At 43.6% G+C, this 24,526-nt stretch overlaps 1 protein-coding gene across 1 annotated transcript in view; it reads left to right on the top strand.

The window, feature by feature from the left end:
* The window catches only part of DLGAP2 (DLG associated protein 2), a 511,962-nt gene that overhangs the window by 22,933 nt on the left and 464,503 nt on the right, over positions 1–24,526 (top strand). Inside the window, exon 2 of the mRNA XM_029595762.1 lies at positions 18,919–19,130. Coding sequence (XP_029451622.1) covers positions 18,919–19,130 — 212 coding nt within the window. The remainder of the gene's footprint in view (positions 1–18,918; positions 19,131–24,526) is intronic.

Below are 24,526 nucleotides of genomic sequence, written 5' to 3'. Positions count from 1 at the left end.
CTGGCTCCCCATCCCCGCCCGTATTCACTACAAAACCCTAACCATAGTCCACAAAGCCATCCACGCCCACCACTCCAACTGGTTAGACCTTCCTTTCACTGCCCCCCAGTCCACCCGCCCTACCAGAACTGCCAACAAAGGTACCCTCTTTGTGCCCTCACTGAAAACAGCCCACCTCTCATTTGCACACGACCGTGCCCTCTCGATCACAGGTCCCACCTTATGGAACACCTTGCCTCCCAATGTGCGCCTTGAACCTTGTGTGAGCAAATTCAAAAAGAAATTAAAAACATTACTATTCAAACAAGCCTACCCCGAATAAGCTATCCCTCAAATCCACCACTCTTTGACCATTACTTGGTGTTTTTATGCATTCCTCATATTGAGGCCACAGTTATTTTGTAATCTTTTCTTCATAACTGCTCTTTGTTACCCCTCCCAGTTCTTGCATTCCCTGTTATCATGTAACATCCAAGCTTAATTTGTTTAATTCATTTTATGTAAACCGATATGATGTCCCAACTAATACCGGTATATAAAAAATGTCAAATAAATAAATAAATAAATAATCCTACCTCTTGATTGGTTATACTGGAGTATTTTGGCCCCAAACCAAACAATTTTAAAAAGATCGATAACATTTATTTCACTCTAGGGATCAGTGCTGGGTTTCCCAAGTCTACCTGGCTAATAAGTATGGACTTATTCCTTCAGAAATGTATCCATCTCTCTTTTGAACACTACTAAGTTAGTTGGTTTGGCAACAGATTCCATAAATTGATTGGGCACTAAGTGGAAAAGACTTAAATCTATTTTAAATCTGCAGGTTGCTAGTACCCTCGTCCTAGTGCTGTTCCACCCCATTCATGATTTTAATCATATCCCCTCTCAGTTTCGTTTACAAACTAAATAGCCCTAATCTATTTAGCTTTTCTCTAGAAAGGAGCTTTTCCATCCATGTTATTATTTTTTGCCTATCCCTGTACTTTTCTTTGTCCACTATCTCTTTTTTGAGATGGGGCAATCAGAACTGCACATAGTAATCAAAGTGCAATCACACCATGGAACAATTTAAAGGGGTTATGATATTCTCATTTTTGTTCTATATTCCCTGCCAAATAATTCCTAAAATTCTGTTTGCCTTTTTGACCATCACCACACACTGAGTCAAAGATTTCAAGATATTGCCCACAAGGAGTCCAAGGTTCTTTTCCTGGGGGCTGACTCTTAACAAAGAGCCCAGCTTCATGTATCTGTAGTTGGGCACCATACATAGTGACATGAAGACCACAAGATGTCAAAAGAGGGGCAAACGTGGCACATGAGACAAATCTAGCAATAATTGACAAGCTGGAGAAATGCTCCATTGATGAAGATAAGTTGTCCTTCCTGGAGTGAATTATTTCCTATACAGGATTGCACATGGGCCCCAACAAGTTGAAGGCATCTAAGACTGGCCTCAGACAATGTGGCTTAAGGCCCTACAACAATTTCTGGGTTTTTCCAACTACTACCTCCGGTTCATCCATGGCTATTCCTCTCTGGCTACTCTACTCACAGCCCTGTCTAAGAAAAGTGCTGCCACCCATAACTGGACTGAGAGGGGGGTGAGGTCTTTCACCAGTTGAAACAGGAGCTCACCCAGAACCCATGTTTATAACACCCAAACCCCACCAGACTAGTCATCATTGAGGTTGATGCCCCCACCCTTGGGGTTGGGGCTGACCTACTGCAACATGATAACAATGGAATCCTAGTAACCTGTGCCTATTTCTCCAAGAAATTCTCTCTGGTGGAGAAAAATTACACACCATTGGGGACCGCAAACTTTTAGAAATCAAGCTAGCCTTAGAGGAGTGGCACCACTAACTGGAGGGGGCAAGCCACCCAGTGATTACTTTTATTGACCATATAAATTTGAAGTACTTGTCCCAAGCCCAACATCTGAACCCTCAATAAGCCAGAAGATCCCTGTTTTTTAACCGGTTTGATTTCAAACCATGCTACCACACAGCTGAAAAGAACCAGTGGGCCGACACCTTATCAGAATCCTTTGATACCGAGAATTAATGGGACCTACCTCACCACATAATTGACCCGGCCAGAATCCTGATAGCCACTGCTACGACGGTGCCCGCAGGGAAGTAGTGGTTTCCCAACATCTTCGATGGCTCATGATTCGCGACTGGCTGGATACTCAGGGGTCCTACGGACCAAAAAACTCTTCTCATGCTACTACTGGTGGCCTCGCTGGGATCAAGACATTAGGTGACTTGTGGACTCCTGCCCAATTTATATGTCAACAGGAGCTTGTGAACATAGCCTTGGAGCCTGCTGTCTACAAGCCCCCAAGAAGCCTTGGACTCATATAGCCACAGATTTTATTATGGACCTTCCGCTCTCTGGGGGTCAACTCCATGACTGGGTAATAATGGACCAGTTCTCTAAAATGGCCCATTTTGTCCCCTTACCAGAGTTAGCCCATCTGTTTGTGCAGCATGTGATGTTTATGTTTATGTGGACCCAGTGATAGAAAAACAGCCTTACCTGAGCCCAAGCAAAGGTCAGATACCAGCGAGAAGCGGAAGGATGCCAATCCAGCTGGAGTGAAGTCAGACTCAGCGTCTCCACTGAACCAGTACAAATGGAGGCCTGAATAGCCCTCCAGCTAAAAGACAGGGGAGGAAGAATAACCTAGTGGTTAGAGCAGTGGGCTATGAACCAGGAGACCAGTGTTCAAGTTCTGCTGTCCCTCCTTGTGACCTTGGGCAAGTCACTTTACCCTCCATTGCCTCAGATACAAATCTAGATTGTAAGCCCTCTGGGGATAGGGAAATACCTACAGTACCTAAATGTAAACTGATGTGATATCTCAGATCAAATGTTGGTATATAAAAATATTGCTGGCTGGTCCCCAGGAGTTCTCCTCTGGCCCATAGTTCTTTCATGCAATTAAATATTGGAGTGTCTATCCTTTTCATTTAATGTCCATCTCCTCAACTTCATATTGTGTGTCTGTCTCCACTATCGTGGGTGACATCTGCTTAGATTTTCTAGATGGCCAAGACAAGACTGCTGGTTTGAGGAGAGCTATGTGGAACACATCATGAATTTGCAGAGTTGGAGGTAATTGCAACTTATAAGTAATCTCTCCAATCTGTATTTCCACTAGGAATGGTCCTACGAAACGAGGGGCGAACTTAAGTGAAGGCAAGTGTAGTCTGAGTTTACGAGTGCTCAGCCAGACCAGTTCTCCTGGGTGCAGCTGAAGAACCAGTCTTCGTTTCTTATCTGCTTGCCTTTTGGCTTTGATTGCTGCCTGTTACAATAGGTTCTGAGTGTTTTTCCATAGTTTCTTTAAGTTTTGGTTAGCCAGATCTACCTCATGGCAAGATGAGGAAACAGCAAGGGGTAACGGTATCCGTGGATGGGGGACGTGCCCGTAGCCTGACTGATGTGGTTGTTGTGAGATATCTCTGCCCAAGGACCAGTCATCTTATTCTTGGTTGATGTAGCAACACAAAAAGGTCTTAAGTGACTGATTAGTGCATTCTGCCAGTCCATTGGTCAGGGTGGTAAGCAGAAGAAAAGTCAAGTTGTATTCCATTTTCTTGAAAAGATCCTTCCAGAAATGAGCAGTGAATTGGACCCCCCTATCTGATATGATGTGTTGGGGGAATCCGTGAATTCAAAAGACATGCTGGAGAAATAGACAAGCAAATTCAGGTGCTGTGGGTAAGCCAGGAAGTGAAATGAAATGGGCCATTTTAGAAAATCGGTCAACCATGACCCAGATGGTATTGTTTCCATCAGATAAGGGTAAGTCTGTAATAAAATCAGTCACAATATGAGACCATGTCCTGTCAGGTATGGGCAAGGGTTGTAATAAACCCCATGGTTGAGTTTGGAGAATTTGTGTGCGGTGCTTGTAGGGCAGGACTCTACAAATTTTTGGAGTCTTCCATCCAATGGAGCCCCAAGCAGTTACGATTGATGAGTTCCCTGGTATGTCGAAGTCCCAGGTGGTCTGCCATACGGGAATCGTGAGTCCAACGTAGAACTTTTCCCCTTAGACATTTGGGAACAACAGTCTTGCCAATGGGAACTGTAAAGGTAGCGGCAATCATAATCCAGGCCAGATCGATAATATGCCGAGGTGGGTCTGGAGTGTCATCAGAGAAGAAACTTGTTGACAGGGCATCCGCTTGTTGATTCTTCTCTGCTGGTCGAAAGAGTAGTTTAAAGTTAAACCGACTAAAAAATAAGGACAATCGGGATTGCAGGGAATTCAGGAGCTGAGCATGCGAGAGATAAGCTAAGTTATTGTGGTCTGTATAAATGGTGATCATATATTTCACCCCCTCTAATAAATGTTGCCACTCCATGAGGGCTAACTTATTAGCCAAAGGTTCCCAATCACCAATGGCGTAATTCTTTTCTGTTGAAGAAAATTTTCTAGAAAAATATGCACAAGTGTTGCGTCCGTCGCTGCTCAATGCCCTCACTCTGCCCTCTTTACCTCTGTGGCGACTCCCTCCGGGTCTGATGGACGGCTGACTGCCGCGGCGTCTCCTTGCTGTCTCCCTCCGGCGTCCCTGGACCGGCTCAACGTTGCAGATCCGCCATGTTGCCCAATGACCTAGGGCTCTGATTGAAGTACCAGCAAGGGCGCAAACCTCAGGGGTGTCCCCCTGAGATGACGTCATCCGCTTCCAATATTTAAGGGTCTCTAATTCACTATCTAACTGAGTTAGCAAGGAGAGGATTCGGATATGGATTCGGCTACGTTTCCTCCAAGCTACTCTGCCTCCTCGGATTTACCAGAGGTACCCGCTCCTCGGGGGGCCTCACTCTTTTCTTTACTTTCAGATTACAGATAGGAACGTACTCGCTCCTTGAGGGCCCATGTTCCTGGACACTCTGAGGATTCTCTACTGCCTGGAAGCTATCGCTGCTCAAACAATTGTGAGTTACCATCACTCTCTCAGAGCTTTCCCTGGAACCAGGTACTCGCTCCTCGAGGGCCTAAACCTTTCCAGCTCCTGAGCTTCCTTGAGAGCTTATGTGAGTTTTGTCATCTAGTTCTGTTCATGAACCTTGTCTACTCTACCTACTCACTTTCTACAGTTTCTCAACAGCTCAGCCATCCTGGATCACGGTTCCAGTACCTGAGGGACTACAGCCCTGCCGGGCATATCAGCTCACTACTGCCACCTCTGGTGGTTTCCAAAAACCTGTTTAATAAAAGAACTAATGTGCGGTTCCAGTGCCTGAGGGACTACAGCTTTGCTAGGCATATCAGCTCACTACTGCCACCTCTGGTGTTTTCCAAAAACCTGTTTAATAAAAGAACTAATGTGCTTTGGTGGACTTGACTGAATTCGCCATAGAATTCAAGACACTTGCAGCGGAACTTCGCTGGGTCCCCAACTGTCTCAAGACTCTCTTCTGCAGAGGCCTGGATACCTACTTAAAGGACGAGCTAGCCGCTCGCCAGACACCTGACTCGCTGGACGGATTGATCACCGGCTTCGAGACAAGGTGAAGGATCTCTGACCTAAGGTGTTGCTTGGGTTAAAACAGGCTAGTACTACCACTGCACCTCGGATGGTTCCAGTAACTTCTACTATTGATAAAGATGAACCGATGCAACTTGGTCGTGGATACTTGACCTCCAAGGAGAGAAGATTTTGGAAGAAACGCAGCTTGTGCATGTACTGTGGTCAGCCCGGCTATGAAGTCTTTACATGCCCCATTTTGTCTGGGAGACGGACGGACTTATGTCCTGCGGGAGGACTGTTCTTGGGCCTTACCGCGTCTTCTCCTCCGCTGTCTCTCCCAGTCTCCTTGACCCACGGACCAGACACCATTCAGATTCCTGCCCTGGTGGACTCAGGGGCAGGAGGCAACTTCATTCTCAGACGTTTAGTGGAATACTTGAAGATCCCTCTCATCAAATTAAAAGATCCACTGCTGTTGTCCTCCATTCACGGGGAACCCTTGCCGGGCAACGTGACTTGCGAAACCATACCTGTTACACTTTGCATCGGAAAGCTCCATATGGAAACAATCTCTTTCTTTATACTGGAAAAGGCTATGCACCCTATCATCCTGGGGTTACCCTGGCTGCAAATGCATCAACCCCAATTTGACTGGGCATCCCTGGATCTTTCACGATGGGGCCCAGAATGTCATGGGAGGTGCCTTAAGGAGATCTTGCCTATCATATGCATGTCTACGACTCCAGCGATGCCAGGACTGCTGCCCCAATATGCATCCTTCGGGGATGTGTTCTCCAAAGAAGCAGCTGATATTCTTCCTCCACATAGGTCCTATGATTGTGCCATAAGACTGAAGCCCAATACCGAGCCACCGAAAGGAAAGGTGTATCCTCTCTCAGCTCTCGAGAATAAAGCTATGTCAGAATACATTGAAGAAAATCTCCAGAAGGGCTTTATCTGACCATATAAGTCGCCAGCCAGCGCAGGCTTTTTCTTCGTGGGGAAGAAAGACGGTACCTTACGACCATGTATCGATTACCGAGGTCTAAATGAGATCACGATCAAAGACCTTTACCCCTTGCCGTTAATCTCGGAACTGTTTGATAGGCTGCAAGGGGCCAAGATATTTTCAAAACTTGACCTGAAGGGGGCCTACAACCTTATTTGCATACGGAGTGGCGATGAGTGGAAAAAGGCCTTCAATACGCAAGATGGCCACTTTGAGTATCTTGTAATGCCGTTTGGGTTGTGCAATGAGTCCGCCATATTCCAAAATATGATGAATGACATCTTGCGGGACCTGCTGTACAAGAACGTTGTGGTCTACCTGGATGACATATTAATCTTCTCCCAGGATTTGGACACTCACATTGCAGATATCAAGCAAGTACTCTACCATCTCCGCGAACACTGGCTGTTCGCCAAACTCTCTAAGTGTGAATTTCACAAAGACTCTGTGCCTTTTCTAGGCTACATAGTATTGAAAGAAGGCTTTCAAGTGGACCCTCACAAACTTGAAAGTATCAAGAATTGGTCTCAACCTACCAGCCTGAAGGCCTTAAGGAGATTTCTGGGGTTTACCAATTATTATCGAAGCTTTATAAAGGACTATTCCTCCTTAACCGTACCCTTGACAGCGATGACTCACAAGGGTGCCAACGCTTCAAAATGGTCTGCAGAGGCCATTTCCACATTTGAGAAATTGAAGACTGTCTTCTCCACAGAACCATGCTTACGGCATCCAGACCCCAACAAGCCCTTCATAGTTGAAGTTGATGCTTCAGACGTAGGGGTAGGGGCTGTGTTGTGCCAAGCAGGAGACTCCAAAACCTTACGACCCTGTTCATTCTTCTCACAAAGATTTTTTCCAGCTGAAAAGAACTACGGGATCGGCGACAAGGAGCTCCTGGCTATAAAGCTTGCATTTGAGGAGTGGCGGCCATGGCTTGAAGGTGCTCAACATCAAATAACCGTCTTCACGGATCATAAGAACCTTGAGTATCTCCACCACGCACAACGTTTGAATTACAGACAGGCCAGATGGTCTTTATTCTTCAACCATTTTGATTTTGTGCTTAAGTATCGACCTGGAGATCAAAACACCAGAGCAGACACGCTGTCTCGCTCATTTCACTCAGAAGAGGTGCCTGATGAACCACAGCACATAATAGATCCAAAGAAGATATATCTGGCAACCAGCCAGTCTGTTTCCGCTGGTGATACTACCATCTCTCATCCAGCAACTTCTACTGGAAAGTCAACCTTAGGATTCTGGTCGTACTCTAACATCACCACTTCCACTGAAACCTTCAGTGACGTCCACAGCAGCTCAATCCATTGCTGCTGATATCATCAATAACACTCTGCAAGATTCTTCCAAATCTCAGGATCCATCTGTCATCATTGCAGAAGACGAATTAGAAATTAAGATCAAAGAGATTCTGGATGTTCGTAAAAGAGGCAAGACTTTTGAATACCTTCTGATTTGGGAAGCCTTCGGCCCCGACTTAATCTCTTGGGAGCCTCAGACCAATATCTTGGATAAAGAGATGCTTCATCAGTTCCACCTCGCACATTCTTCCAAACCTAAGCCTGGTACCCGAAGAGGAGATCACCCTTTGAAGGGGGGTACTGTTGCATCCGTCACTGCTCGACACCCTCACTCCGCCCTCTTTACCTCTGTGGCGACTCCCTCCGGGTCTGATGGACAGCTGGCTGCCACAGCGTCTCCTTGCAGTCTCTCTCCGGCGTCCCCGGACCGGCTCGACATTGCAGATCTGCCATGTTGCCTGATGACCCGGGTGCGCGCGTGTGCGTGCGCTCTGATTGAAGTACCAGCAAGGGCGCGAACCTCAGGGGCGTCCCCCTGAGATGACATCATCCACTTCCAATATTTAAAAGTCTCTAATTCACTATCTAACTGAGTTAGCAAGGAAAGGATTTGGATACAGATTCGGTTACGTTTCCTCCAAGCTACTCTGCCTCCTCGGACTTACCAGAGGTACCCGCTCCTCGGGGGCCTCGCTCTTTTCTTTACTTTCAGATTACAGATAGGAATTGGTACTCGCTCCTTGAGGGCCCATGTTCCTGGACACTCTGAAGATTCTCTACTGCTTGGAAGCTATCGCTGTTACAAACAATTGTGAATTACCATTGCTTTCTCAGAGCTTTCCCTGGAACTAGGTACTCGTTCCTCAAGGGCCTAAACCTTTCCAGCTCCTGAGCTTCCTTGAGACCTTATGTAAGTTTTGTCATCTAGTTCTGTTCATGAACCTTGTCTACTCTACCTACTCACTTTCGACAGTTTCTCAACAACTCAGCCATCCTGGATCACGGTTCCATTGCCTGAGGGACTACAGCCCTGCCTGGCATATCAGCTCACTCCTGCCACCTCTGGTGGTTTCCATAAACCTGTTTAATAAAAGGACTAATGTCTGTCTGTCTCCATACTCAAGCCTAGCCGGAGGTCCCTCTCGGGATATCCTCCCGGGGGCGTGGTCATCTGCCACCGGCCCAGGGATTCACTACTACTATCTCAGATTCATAACAGATTGCTAACTACCAGCATAGCAGAATATATCAGAATCGGAGTCACTACAAGATAGCTGACTCCTCCTTCTTAAGAGCCATTCATTCAGATTGCTCCTCCCATCTACGCCCAGCTTTCTTAACAGATATACAGATTGCTAACTCCTAGCTCTAACAGAGCTTTCAAAAGACAAGTAGCAAGGTTCCCTTCCTCCAATTGTTGTAGAAAGATTGCGCCAAGCCCAAGGGCGGAGGCATCTACCTTTAAAATAAAAGGTTTAGTTGGGTCTGGCTGTCATAGACAGGGATTTTTAATAAATTCCTCTTTTAGCTATTGAAAGGCTTGGATGGCCTCTGGGCCCCAGTTACGAACGTCGGCCCCTTTCTTGGTCATGGCGGTGAGGGGTACCACTAAAGTTGAGTAGCTAGAGATAAATTGTCGATAATAATTTGAAAATCCCAAGAATCGCTGTTAGGCTTTGAGGCCTATTGGTTGAGGCCAGTCCAGGATTGCTTTGATCTTCTCTGGATCCATTTGTATTCCCATCTGAGAAATAATGTAGCCCAGAAAGGAAAGTTCTTGCTTATGAAACATACATTTTTCCAATTTGGCTAATAGCTTATTCTCTCAGAGTTGTTGAAGGACTTGTCGTATGTGAAGAAGGTGTTGGTCCAAGGACTTAGAAAAGATGAGGATGTCATCTAAAAACACAATAACATGTGAATAAAGAGGGTCCCGAAAAATATCATTAACCATGGCCTGAAAAACATCTGGTGCATTACATAAGTCAAAAGGCATTACTAGATATTTGTAATGTCCATCATGAGTATTAAAGGCCGTTTTCCACTTGTCCCCTTCTCGAATCCACTCGAGTTTATAGGCACCTTGCAGGTCTAACTTTGTAAAAATCTGTGCTCCTTTGAGTCTGTCAAAGAACTCGGTAATGAGAGGAATAGGTTAATGATTTTTCCGAGTGATGGCATTCAAACCACAATAATCTATGCAGGGGCGTAGAGAGCCTTCTTTTTTTGTTGACAAAAAAGGACCCAGCCCCTGCTGGAGAAGAGGGCCTGATAAAACCCCGATCCAGGTTTTCTTGAATATAGTGGTTTATGACCTGTGTTTCTGATTCAGTATGTAAACTCTGCCTCGAGCAGGAATTTTCCTGGGAAGCAATTCAATGCTGCAATCATAGTCGCGCTGTGTTGGGAGCATCTCTGCTTGTTGCTTGCTGAATACATCCGCGAAATCAGTATATTGACTCGACAATCCAGACAGAGTGGGTTCCATAACAAGGATTTTGCAAGGACGGGGTTTTATGGAGTACAAACAGCTGCAATGACATTTGGAACTCCACTTTGCCAGCTGCAGGTAATCCCAGTCTATTTGAGATTGGTGTAATCTTAACCATGGAAAGCCTAATATGATTTGATTTACTGATGATGTTAAAACATAAAAGCGGATGGCTTCTTGATGCAGGATTCCCATGGTCATGGTAACCGGTCCGGTGATGTGCAAGATCCTGTCCAGTAGAGGTTGCCTGGAAACTGAGAAAATGGTAAGAGCGGTTTTGAGTGGTTCTGTAGGAATCTGGTAGTAATGGATTAATCATTCCTCGAAATTCCCAGCTGCTCTGGTATCCAGGAAGGCCTGCAGGTGAATAGGTCCTTTGCAGGTGGACACAGTCATAGGAACCAAAATCTGAGGAGAGGAAATCGCGCAATCCAGGGAGGCCTCTCTCACCAATCCTAGGTCCGAGAGTTTCCCAGCTTTTGAAGGCAGTACTTAGCATAATGACTGGTGCCTGTGCAGTAGAGACATAAGTTTTGCTGCTGTCATGTTTGTCATTCCTCAGAAGAAATCCTGAATCTGTCAATCTGCATGGGTTCCTCTACAGAGATAGATAACTCTTGTGGTCTGGAAGGAATGAGGGGACGCTGAAATGATGGTGCCAATTAGAGCAGATGGCAAGCAGCGATCCTCTCTCGAAGGTCTAAGCGAATGGCTAAGCAGATAAGATCATCAAGGGAGTCCAGTAGATCTCTAGCAGCCAATTCATCCTTTATGGAGTCTGAAAGACTTTGATGGAAAATGTCAATAAGACTCTCCTCTCTCTAATGTATTTCAGCTGCCAGGGTGTGGAACTGGACAGGGTATTCGCCCACAGACTGGGATCCCTGGTGGATTTAAAGCAATTCTGAGGGTACAGAGTCCGGCCGCCTGGTTCATTGAACACCAAATGAAAATCCTTGAGGAAGTGACCCAGACTATTCAGTAGTGAGTTGTCTCTCTCCCAAAGAGGGGAAGCCCATGCCAATGCCGGCCCTTCTAAGAGGGAGAGAATGAAGATAACCTTGGTTTTATCAGAGGGAAATAGTGGAGCTTGTAATGAGAAGTGCATTTTGCATTGATTTATGAACCCATGGCAGAGATTTGGATCTCCATTGAAGCAGGGGAGGAGGAGGTAACCAACGCACAGAACTGGGCGGTGAGGGAGTTGAAAGTACCAGAGGGGCTTCTATCACCAAATCATCCATCCGAACAGCTAGCCTTTCTAAGATTCCTGTTACTTGATCCAGGACTTCCTGCTGCTGTTGAACTCGTGTAGCTAGTCCTGGAATGGCCTGCAAGGCTGTCAAATCTACCAGGTCCATGGCCTCGGCTATCTGTTATGTTTATGTTTATGTGGACCCAGTGATAGAAAGACAGGCTTACCTGAGCCCAAGCCAAGGTCGGATACCAGCAAGAAAGGGAGGGATGCAGATCCAGCCAGAGTGAAGTCAGAGCTGACGTCTCCACCGAATCCTAGTACAAATGGAGGCAGACTGGAGGCAGCAGGGTCCGAGACAATCCGGGTCACTGGCAGGCAGCAAGCAAGAGAAATCTAAATCCTGTCTGGGTCAAAGGCAGGCAGCAAGCAATAGAAATCCAAAGTCCATTCTGGGTCAAAAGGCAGGCAGCAGGCAAGAGGAATCCAAGACAATCCGGTTCACAGGCAGGCAGAAAACAAGAGAAATCCAAAGTCCAGTCCAGGTCAAAGGCAGGCAGCAGGCAAGAGTAATCCAAGACAATCCAGGTCACGAGAAAGGCAAATCCAGCATAGACAGCACCAGCATAAGCAAGCCTGTAGCCGAGGCAAAGTTTGTGCCTGAAGGCTGGGTACATATAGCCCCATTTCCCGCGGTACTGTGGGGACTGTCGGGAGGCATGCCGACGTGCCGAGGGGGACAGAGCCAAGGTGCCACGAGGGTCAGCCAGCGTCGCACGACCGTGACATCGCTGCTGCTTCGTGCTGCTCTTGGATTTTTTTTTTTTTAATTTTTAATTTTCAAAAATTATAACAACAACGTTATTATGTATATACTGAAATATGATTATAACGTAACATTAACAATATTACTCAATTTTCACTGTTACAAAAAGTCCTCTAAGAATTCATATATCAGTATTATTTTTCAAAGAAAATTGAAAGACATTAACAATGAATTAGAGCGATTCAAGGTATTTAAGAGAGTATATAACACTCTTATTATTCAAAGTAAATCAGAGAAGCATCAAAAATCTCATTATTGCTCTCAACCATTTGCTGCATTTGGGGGGTGGCTATCCAGGAATGCCCGTAAAGCAGATATCTCATAAAAACATATTTTTGTTCTTTGTACCACATTTCACATTTACATGGATAGCGTAAAAAGAATTTAGCCCCCCTAGCAAGGGTTTCAGATTTTAACTTAAGAAATTCCTGTCTTCTTAATTGCGTCACCCTTGCTAGGTCTGGATACATCCAAATTTGCTGTCCATGGAATTTTTGTACTCTATTTCGGAGAAATAAACATAACATTGTATCTCTTTCTGATGGAAAAATAAATGAAACAAATAAGGTTGCCCTTGTTGTTATCTCTGTTTCAATAGTTATTTCTAGGACATCTGAAACATTCATGGGCTGCTCTGGTTGTATATCTTTGCATTATATAATAAATTTTAGCCAAAGCCAGAATTGACTGGCTTGGCATTTTCAAAATATATAATAGGTAATCCTTGAACATTTCCCTAGAGGCATAATTTTTAAATATGGAAAATGTATTATTCTTAAATTGGAATATTTTAAACTATTCTCCATAAATTCCATTTTCCTCACATTTAACATCTCCATCTTAACTGTGTTTTTTTGAAGAGATTCAATTTTTCCCAATCTTTCATCATGAGCATCCAGTTTGTCATTATGATGAGAAACAGATTTTTCTAACTCTAAAGCTTTCTGTTGGGAATCCTTATTAATATTAGTCAACTTTAATATAGCAGTTTCAAGGGATTTAATCACAGCCCAGTAGTCCTATCTGGTAATAACATTCATTTTGGGCCCATCCTCCCTACCACCCCCTGCTGCTTGGTTCCCCATTCCCAATTCTACATTTATTTCAGTATTGAAAACAGGATATTTCTCTTCAAACAGAGATTCTCCAAACATATCTTTTGAAACAATTGGTGGAGATGGGGTATTGGGAGCTCTGGGGCTCAAAGAGATGGCTTTGGCCTGTAGTGCAGGGTCTCGCTCTTGAACCGTTCCTACTGCGGCCATTTCCCCTGGTGGCATATTTGATGCTGTCACAAAGAAAGAAGATATCTGAGGTTGGGTTGAACTGAGTTTGGGAGATGAGGACATAACCTCCCTCACTCGGGTCTTAGTATGAGGCATGGAAAATAAGAATCTCTGTATTCTTCCTCCATGTGTTAAACTCTGTCTAATTTCCCAAGTTAAATGTCTTTCAAGTTGGAGCACGATCAAAATAAAAAGTTAAATCTTAATTACCATCCAAGTAAAAGGTCCTTAAATCCAAACAAAGCCGCGCGCCGGCAATGCCAGCACGCCACAGGGGAGCCTGGTTTTGAATTTACCGGTCCCTCCCCTCGATGACATCAGCGGCACAACAGGAGCAGGGGCGGAGTCTCTCCTCACCCACGGAGGCGACAGAAGGCAGGCAAAAGTTCCCAGGTAGCAAATAGATAGGGCCGGGATTCCTCCTCACCCAAAAGGGTACAATTCTCTTTCTCGTCTGACCTGCGCGTCGCAGGGGAGCCTGGTTTTGAACTTACCGGTCCCTCCCCTCGATGACGTCAGTGGCGCAACAGGAGCGGGGCGGAGTCTTTCCTCACCCATGGAGGCGACAGAAGGCAGGCAAAAGTTCCCAGGTAGCAAATAGATAGGGCCGGGATTCCTCCTCACCCCAAAGGGTACAATCCTCTTTCTCGCCCTCCTGCTGCTCCTGGATTTTGAAGGGTAAGCCTGATTTGCAGTGGTAGCATATGATTTCTGTCTGCATTGTCTTTCCTACCATATCCTCTCGGACTGTGGGGTCCAATGCACCGCACATTATTGGAGAAACCTATGTAAAAAAATTGGGATCGTTTTAGACTTTTCCTCTGTATACCATCCACAGATGAATGGACAGGCTGAGAGCCTGAATCAATCCCTCAAATCCTTTCTACTCTCATATGTGAACCAGATTTACGACAATTGGGCCTCACTATTTCCCTGGGCAGAGACCTGTCATAATAACCATGTCAACCAAGCCATGGGGTCCTCTTCTTCTATTTGGTTTATGGAAGTCATCCTTAAATACCAATGCCATTGGCAGTTTCTGTACCTTGACCCACTGCCAATCTCAAGAGCCAAGAGTTACATAATCTTTGGCAGCCAACTTCTTCCACTTATGGATGCTTCAGACACCCTCCAGATGCCTTGGCAACAGGTCCTCTGAGTGATCTCTCCTCAGTACTTGTTGCTACTCTGTGTCTCACTTCTGCTTGCATCTTGTTAGTTGTTCTCTCCCTTCCTTGCTTGTATCTTTTCCATGCCTTGTTCTTGTTCCTCCCTTGCCCGCATAGCTATTATATCTCTTGTTCCTCTGTTTGCTTGTCCCACTATCTATCCATTATAATCTCTTCTGTCCTGTCTGTCTTTGGCTTGCTTACCTGGATTCTGACTTCAGCTTGGACTTGGACCTCCCTGTATCGCTGCCTGAACCTGACCCCTTGCTTGCACCGGTTGTATGCTGTTTGCTGGCCTCCTCGATTTTTGGCCTGAACAAAGTGTTGTAGATATCACCTACAGCTTGATTGTTAACTCTTATTTCTACATATTCAGATAGGGAGGATGTTTAACAGAGACTCCAAGCACCCCTCTGCATTATGAGATATTTATGAACTGGCAGAGTACATTTGGCTACTCAGAGCATAGCAGTTATGATATGGTGTTAGTTTCCTAAAGCTTAAAAATAAAATATATGTGTAATAATGCAAGGGAATTAAGACAAATGTTGATAGGAAACCTTTTTTCAAGTTGAAGTTGTATCTTCATGGTCTAAATGTTCTTATCTCTGACATTGTTTGTAAGATTCTATAACTCCTTTTCTTTGATTGCTTAGTATGTATATTCTACCTCAGTCAAAGATTACAGCAAATACTTGACAAAGTATGATGAATGCTAACCCAATACATAACTACTGATTGGACATCATAGAAAAAAATGCACATCAATGGGAAAATTAGAGCCATTCTAGTTTGGCAGTTATTCAAGGCATTTCTTTGTGTTGTGATGCTCATTTTTTTGTATGCTGAATTGTAACAGTAGTACTATAAGCACAGCTGAAAGCTTTGAGGGAAACAAGGTTAGTCTTTTTAGTCTCTGGATACTGGTGTATAGGAGCCCATGTCCTCCTTTCCTGGCTATAGTAAGTGTTTATAACTTGCTTAAAAACACACGGAAACACATAATCCTCTTGATGGTATTTTTTGCTTCCTGCTAGAGCACTGTTGGTTTTCCCAGTGTAACCCTTTGCTGGGGTGTTGATGGTTCCCCTGGGGCCATAAACATATTTATAAGTCGGGGCTGCTCTTGCCATCATTTCCCTCCTTCCTGAATTTCCCAGGGAGTGAGTTTGTTCTGTGGGGGGAGAGGAAAACCTCTGTGGCCTAGGTGATGGAGAGTCTCTTCTATGGTGTGTGTGTCTTTCTGGTGTGGCGTTCTCCTGAAGGATAGACAGGCTGGACCCAGACTGGGTTTCAGATCATATTTACTGATCATTTCCAAAAGGTCAATCACTGTCCCACAAACATTTAACAACTGAAACTGTACAGTTGAACTATTTACTCGGTATCTTTGCTGGGGTGCTGGTGTCCATGTCTCCAGCTCCTGGGAGCTTGCAACTGCCTACTCATCGTGCAACAGGCCAGTAGAGGGGGAATCCTATGGGGAAGTCACATGCCATGAAAAGATCCTACCTATGTCCAAAGTTCAGTCTGACACCCACAACTTGTGTCTCAATCCCTTTGGGGTGGAAATCTGATTGGGAGTTTCCCAAGGCTTGATGGTACAACCTTGAAGGATCTCTCAGAGAGAGGCCAAATATTCTAGTTCAGCTTACAGCTCTCTATCTCCTTCACCAGGTTGTGCAGAGGGGTGGGACAAAAACCTCCATACCAATAAAAAGGTGAGAAATCCAAAAGTCTCGGTCCAGAAAGGCTCATTCTGGGTAGTGCTGTCACTGGTCTTGCGTCCTCTATGGGGTAGAGGGGGTTGCTCACAGGTCTTCAGGATTAGAAGGGGTTGCTCCTTTGCCAAGGTACAGGGTATTCCCCAGAATAAGAAAGTGTATCAAACCTGGACCAAAATCTACAAAAAACCTTAACTCTCTGTAACAAGGGAGGCAGACTCTCTCAGACAGGGAGTGTACTGAGAAGAGATCTCCTCTAAACGCAAGAAAAATACAAAACTGGATTAGTAGGCCCTGCTTAGCAGGGACCAAACAAAAACAGCTACTTACGCCTCAACCTCTAACTCAAAATGACCACCCTCAGCCAGTCCAGTCAGCTCAGTAGAGAGACTGAAAGAGAATGGAAAATCCCATGCTCTTACTAGTCAGGATGGTAAGGGAACTAGGGCCATCTAGTGACAACTATAGGATTGGTCACACTAGTAATAAACAGATGTGAGTTAGCAATTACAGCATCAAATGAATAATATGTCAACACTGATTTTTTTTGCAGAGCATGGCACCTCATTCATATGCTCTGCAAAAACCAGAAACCACATAAATGATAAAATATATCTGACGTTTTTCATCTTGAGATGTGTTTTGTCATTCTGCAAAAAAAGATATTCAGTACAGCTTAGGAGACTCATCAATCTGTCCCACAAATATTACCCCATCAATAGATAATTTGCACAATTTACAGAATAGAGACCAATATGAGTAATCATAATCTATATGTACTGCCAACTAACAGTTATAGGCTACAGTTCTTACTTTGTTCTGCAACTAGCATCTTATTCATTTTTATTTTAAGTTTGTCAATTGAAAAGCCAAAATACAGTAATAATTGTAAATAATATACAATTTTCTTGTCATAAATGTATTTTTAATGTGTTAAACATTTAGATGTTTGGATAAACCAGAATATAAGCAGAAATATTTATATGATGCCATAGCTAATTGTCCCTAGTGAACATAATAGATACCTGAAACTATTCCAACCAAATAATAATTCTCATTGATGCTAAAAAAAATTATAATTGCATATACACATATCTGGATTGTTAGTAGATCTTGATACATTTTATTACACTAACATAAAAATAATTAAAAAATGTGACCTCAATTATATGATTCAATGCTTTGTATGTCGTTCTAATAAAAGGTAGTACAGTTTATTAAGAATCCAGTTTTCTTCCAAACTAATGTGGCTACTCAAATTCTTCACTAGATCTACGTAATCATATTTTGTATTTTAAGCCATAGCACCTGCTTTTGTTCTTATCCACAAACATACTGAATGTTTCTGTTGGAAGTTAAGTAGTTGGGAAACTAAAATGAGATACAGTGAATTTGGAAGCCAAAGTAGAATAATAATTTCATACCAGAGAATAACTTTTCAGGCATATTTAGGATAAATATATTAGCAAATCAGAATCTTGCCCTTTAAATGGCACGTAGACCTTTTTCCACATAGTACTTCGCAATTGATACTTGTTTACTACACCAAAACAACACATGAGTTTGCTAGTTTTCTAAAACATGAATGAACACATGAGGCCGAGGGCATTCATGAAAACAATTCTGCATCTTGCCATGTTATGATTCTTCTGGCTGCTGCATTTATATTTAAAAATCAGAAAGTCATTTAATGAGAGATTTTCAATGATGTGCAGATGAAATACCATGTCTGCATATTAAAACAGCAATTTAAACAAAACTTTTTTTTTCATGTTAGCCATTATAACTGCATTAGCAACAGATCACGGAATGCTGGATCTTTTTGACAATCTATATATCTGAAGGAAAATTTATATGGTAATACAATATGCAGTTCAGTAGTCTTGAGAATAAAATTTGCAGATATATGGTTTTACAGTTCATCTAGAGTAGGAAGAAGGCTTTTCAGAAATTATAAATATCAGCACTCATTGCTATATCCAAGTAGGTAATTATGGTAATTATTCACAATTAGCAGCTGCAAACCCTACAGATGGGAATTTCAGGGGCTAGTAATTATTGTAAAAGACATTTTTGCAAGCTGTAAAACCAATTTCATGATCTGGATTACATGTATTTCATACCCTTACATTATGTCACAGACTGTTATTAGCACTCCATCATAGTAGAATCTTAGATTTCATTATAATATTATTAGTGGTGATCTATTCAAAGTTAGTAAATCCTAATCCATGGACATTGCCCCATCTGCCTTCAGAGTCAAACAGCAAATGTTTCTGTTTTTATAATATATTTTGTATAGTATATCATTGAAAATCTCAGCAAAATATCTTGCAATATATACATAATGCATATAAAGATGTATGTGTGTTTTGTATTTCCCACAATGCACTAGGTGCCTCAAGACGAATGGGGAGGGTATCCTGCTGGCAATAAAGATGAGGAGATCCCCTGCAGGAGAATGAGGAGTGGGAGTTATATCAAAGCCATGGGAGATGAGGAAAGTGGAGACTCTGATACTAGTCCTAAAACATCACCAAAGGTAGCAGCCCGACCTGAGCCACTGTTAAAGTCCCTTGGACAGAGGCCATTGGGAGATCTTCAAAAGTAAGAGTCACTAAATCTTGTTCCACATATTGCCATAGGTAACTTCTTTTTAAAAGCCAACACAAAAGGAACCATTCAGGATAAGGCTCTGAAAGTGTTGTCAGATCTAAGGGCACATAAACTATGAAAGTAGTATACTAAAAGGAAGCTTCCATTGAGGGATAGTATGCATATTAAGCCTATACTTTAATAAATATACAACTTATATGTATTGGAGAGAGGGAGGGAACGAAGCCCCAGCAGGGAAGGAATGGGCTCAAACCCAGCATACATTGTGCTGAATGCTGCCTCAAGAAGTTTCTACCGTTAATGAGATCAGTAAAAAAAAAGCTGGGACTCAGTTTTTCTGTTCCACAAGAGGGTCTTTTTCTCCTCATATATATTGTTAAGCTGTATATTTAATAAAGTTCATATTTTATACATTTTCTTAAATCCTACACTTCAGCTCAACATACATTTGTTGTACATAAGAATGCTATTCCTAAGTTATAGTAATTCACTCTTCAAAGCTTGGCTGAGTGTGATGTGGTCAGTTGTAGGGATATGCATTCAGTTGAAACAAATGAGTAAAACACTATGAATGAGTCCATATAGTTTTAATTCATGGACCTCTGAAATAAATGAAAAGGATCCAAAATTAAACAAAAATATTTGTTTCATTCATTTGTTTCCCATTCATGTCTATGGCCCAGCGTTGTCTATGGCTATGTACTGCTGAGCAAACAAACAACTAGTAACTATAGCAACCAACACTTGCCTATATGACCTCACAGTCTTGTCAGAGCCATTGCAGGACTAATTGACAAGGAAACCACACGGATGACAAATCTCAGTGCAGCATCTTTTTAATTAGCTTATAGCTGCTATCTGGGTCAAGTGATACTGAGCATCTTCCACTGTAAAATCAGTACATGTGAAAAAGCAGTCTGTATTTCCTCTCTAGCTGCTGGCAAAGAAAGATGTGCATATAGAATCTCTCACAGAGTTTAAAAAATATTAGTAACCTTTAGATTTGACGCTGGTAAAGGGCTGCTTTTGATCTCTCTGCTGCAGTGGTTTCATTCACTGTACCAGAAAGAAGAGATAGTGCACTGCTGATGATTTTGATTTTTCACTTCGCTGGGGAAGAGTCATGTAGGCATGAGCAACTGAAATTTGAGAGCATGTGTCACCACTGCCTGTTCCTCGCCCTCTTGTTTTGGAGGTGAGGTAAAAGGTGGAAAATCAATTCAAGGTTGCTATTAGCAGGGCAGGGACAGCAGAAATGCAATGCCCAAAACCAGCACCATAAGTGTGCTCATTTATGGTTACTATTTCTGAGGCACTGAAGGCAATATTTTCAACAACTGATTCTGAGGAAGGATTTTCTGAATTTAAAAAGTTAGTGACTGAAGAAAATCTGTGAGGATTAGTCAGTAGCATCTTAGCCTCCAGTATGGTGATGGGGGAGATAGACAATACTGACAGTGGTGAGGAAGAGCAGGCAACACAGGTAGAGAGCGTGAGTGATACCCCTGGTATATTTCTTCAGAATCCAACTTCAACTTCAACTCCAGTTCCAGCATCAGCCCCCAATGAAAGACATTATTGACCTGGAGGCATTTTAAGTTAGGGAGAACATGGTTTTGTTCAGTGTATTCTCTGTAGTAAGTATATCAGACAAGGGAAGCAAATGGTGAAAGTGACAAATGGTGGTATAGATCATTGAGAGTAGCACAAGCAGAAACAGAAACTTATCAGCTAACATTTACAACATCCACCTCCAAATCAATATGCCAAAGCATCATTGCCTACAAAGAACCATCTCTCTTGACCCAGATCATAGCTAAAACAGCTTGCAAGAGAACCTTAGAGGACTGGAGGGTGGCCAATGTAACTCCAATATTTTAAAAGGACTTCAGGGTGATCCAGGAAACTATAGATCGGTGGGCCTGACTTCAGGGCCTATAAAAATCATGGAAACTATTCTAAAGATCAAAATCACAGAACATAAGGCTAGACATGGTTTAATAGGACACAGCCAGCATGGATTTACCCAAGGGAAATCTTGACTCACAAATTTGCTACAGTTTTATGAAAGGGTTAATAAACACATGGAAAAAGGTGAACCAGTAGATGTAGTATATTTGGATTTTCAGAAGGCATTTGAAAAAATCCCTCATGAGAGGCTACTTAGAAAACTAAAAAGGAAGGGATGTCCTTCTGTGGATTGCAAACTTATTAAAAGACAGGAAACAGAGTATATGATTAAATGATCAGTTTTCTCAGTGGAATAAGATAAACAGTGGAATGCCAGAGAGATCTGTTCTTAGATCATTGCTTTTTAATACATTTATAAATTATCTGGAAAGGGGTACAGTGAGTGAGGTGATCAGATTTGTAGAAGACACAAAATTGTTCAGAGTAGTTAAATCACAAGCAGATTGTGATAAATTGCAGGAGGATCTTGCAAGACTGGAAGATTGGGCATCCAAATGTCAGATGAAATTTAATATGGACAAGTGCAAGATAATGCATACAGGGAAAAATAACCCAGGCTGTAGTTACATGATGTTAAGTCTGATATTAGGAGTTACCATCCAGGAAAGAGATCTAGGCATCATAGTAGATAATACATTGAAATATCAGCTCAGTATGCCACCGTGGTCAAAAAATCAAACAGAATGTTAGGAATTATTAGGAAGAGAGTGATGAATAAAATGCCTTTGTATCATACCATGGTGAGATTGCACCTTCAATACTGTATGCAGTTCTGGTTGCCATCTCAAAAAAGAGATAGTTGAACTAGATAAGATACAGAGAAGGGTGACTAAAATGAGAAAGGGCCTGGAATGACTTCCCTTTGAAGAAAGGCTAAAAATTTAGAGGTGCTCAGCTTGGAGAAGAAACTGCTGAGGGGTGAAATGATAGAGGTCTATAAAATCATGAATGGACTATATGGGTAAATGTGAATCAGTTAATTACTCTTTCAGATAATACAAGGACTAGAGGGCACTTCATGAAGTTAGCAAGTAGTACATTTAAAACAAATTGGAGAAAATTCATTTTTACTCAATGCACAATTAAGCTCTGGAATTCATTGCCAGATGATGTGGTTAAGGCAGTCAGTGTAGCTGGATTTAAAAAGGGTTTGGATAAGTTCCTGGGGTAGAAGTCCATAAACTGCTTAGGGAATAGCCACTGTTTATTACTGGCATCAGTAGCATTGAATCTATTTAATGTTTGAGTACTTACCAAATACTTTTAATATGGATTGGGCATGGTTGGAAACAGGATGCTGGGCTTGATGGTCCCTTGGTCTAATTCATTAATGTAACTTCTTATGTTCTTATCACTTCTGGCCCACCTCAGCAAAGAAACCCCTCAACAAATTTCTGTGGCATGCTATCTCTCAGCGCCCATATTGCAATGTGATGGAAGGGAGAGCTAGGGGGCGCTCCCCATTATGGGATGAGAAGTGTGTGCCCTTGCGGTGAGACAGATCCTCGTCTGGGAACAGAGTGAAGACGAGGCTCCTGCCGACCTGCGCACCTCGGTGAGACCTACCACGCAAGGTTGGCCTCTGAGTAGTCCGGCCACACCAAGCCCTTTTGGACCTGCCGCTGGGTAATGTCAGAGGTGGCAGGCCAGACATGAAGCAGATGTGGAGACATCAGGACGTGAAGACAAGAGACCAAGAAGAGACGAGGGATCCCAAGTAGACAAAGGAAGCCTGGCAGGAGTGGAGAGCAGGAAGTCCAGGAAGGACCAACTCCTAGCAAAGGCCCCAGAATGCCAAGCAGGAGCAGAAGGCAGGAGTCCAAGAGAGAATTTGCTCCTTGAGAAGGTGATACTGGAATGCCAAACAGGAGCAGAAGACAGGAAGTCCTAGAGAGAACTTGCTCCTTGCGAAAGCTGAGCCCTTTTATAGGGCCAAAGAAGGAAGACGCCCAGGGAGGAGTTCCAGGTGGACCCAGAGGGACCACTCCCTATTGGCCCTTTAAAGCAAGCAAAGAGGCGTGGCCCCATGCCTAAGCAGGAATAAGGAAATCTGCAGGACCACGGACAGCGGCCATGTTGTCACTGAAGACGCTGAAGCACAGGAGCAGGAGAAGGGCTGCAGGAGAGGCCCCGATGTGAGAGGCGGCTTCGTTGCTGCACAGGATGGACAGAGGGTGGCTCCATGCTGCAGACAAGACTGAGGACTGCGGCCTACAGGCCGTGGGACAGTCGCGATGAGGGCGGATCCGTGCCGCAATTGAGTCGGAGCTGAAGGCCTCTCCCCCCGGCGCGGTCAGGAAGCATCAGCGGCCATCGTGCTGCATGGAGGAACACTCAGGTGGCTCCTGCCGCAAAGGAGAACCCCGGTGCGGCTCCTGCATGCCGACATGATGGCAGCCTCCGGGCCGTGGGAAAACATTGGTGGCAGCCTCCGGGCCGCAAGGCCGAAACATGGCAAAGGGCAGGCTGGTGGAGACCAGGTGAGAGGCAGCATCGCAACAGTCCATTGAGGAAATGGGCATAGATGCACAAGCATAATGAGTACACAAGTCAGCAATCTGGCCAGACCTAGCCAAGGTGGCTCAGCGCTATCTTTTCTAACTGCCAACCAGTGTTCCCAGTGAATATGTCTTCTCAATGTTAGTGGACATTGTGAACCCTCATCGTTCAAGTCTAGCACCAGAGTTGATGGAAAATCTGGTCTTCTTGAAAATCAATTTACCTTTGCTTGGGTTTCCAGAATTTCCATGCAAGTGGCAAGATGATTGAAAGCACATTGAAGGTCTTGTTGCTGCTCTGCCTACCTGCCATGCTCCTGATATACCACCCTAGATGTCTTGCAGCTTCTGCTCTGTCTATTTGCCATGCCCCAGATATACCTTCTTAGGGGCCTTACAGCTATCATTCTGCCTATCTGACATGCACCTAACATACTGGCTTAGAGGTCTTATTGCTACTGCTCTGCCTACTTGCCATGCCTCTGATATATCACCTTGAAGGTCTTGTTGTTAACATGCCTACCTTAACTTGAAGGTCTTGTTGTTAACATGCCTACCTTAACTTGAAGGTCTTGTTGTTAACATGCCTTTGCTATGAAATGCCAGCATGGGAATGTTGATACCTTCATGTTGTTTGCTGTTTGAATCTCAGTCTAGTTCTCCCTCCCTTTTTTCTTTATTAGTTATAGTATATTGTTTTGTCCCTAGAAAAAATGATTGAAAAATTAAAAAAAAATAAGTGCTCCTCCCTCCCCATGTCTTTTTTGTTTTGTTTTGTTCTATCCCTGTACAATCTGAGCCTAGTGTTATCCTGTTTTTTTTGTTGGTTATACTTAAGAGCATAGGACTTGCCATACTGTGTTAAACCAAAGTTCCATTAAGCCCAGTATTGTGTTTCCAACTGTGGCCAAGTCAGGT

This window comes from Rhinatrema bivittatum, chromosome 3 (assembly GCF_901001135.1).
Source record: "Rhinatrema bivittatum chromosome 3, aRhiBiv1.1, whole genome shotgun sequence".
NCBI classification, from domain to species: Eukaryota; Metazoa; Chordata; class Amphibia; order Gymnophiona; family Rhinatrematidae; genus Rhinatrema; species Rhinatrema bivittatum.
This window is presented reverse-complemented; position numbering and strand designations above follow the sequence as displayed.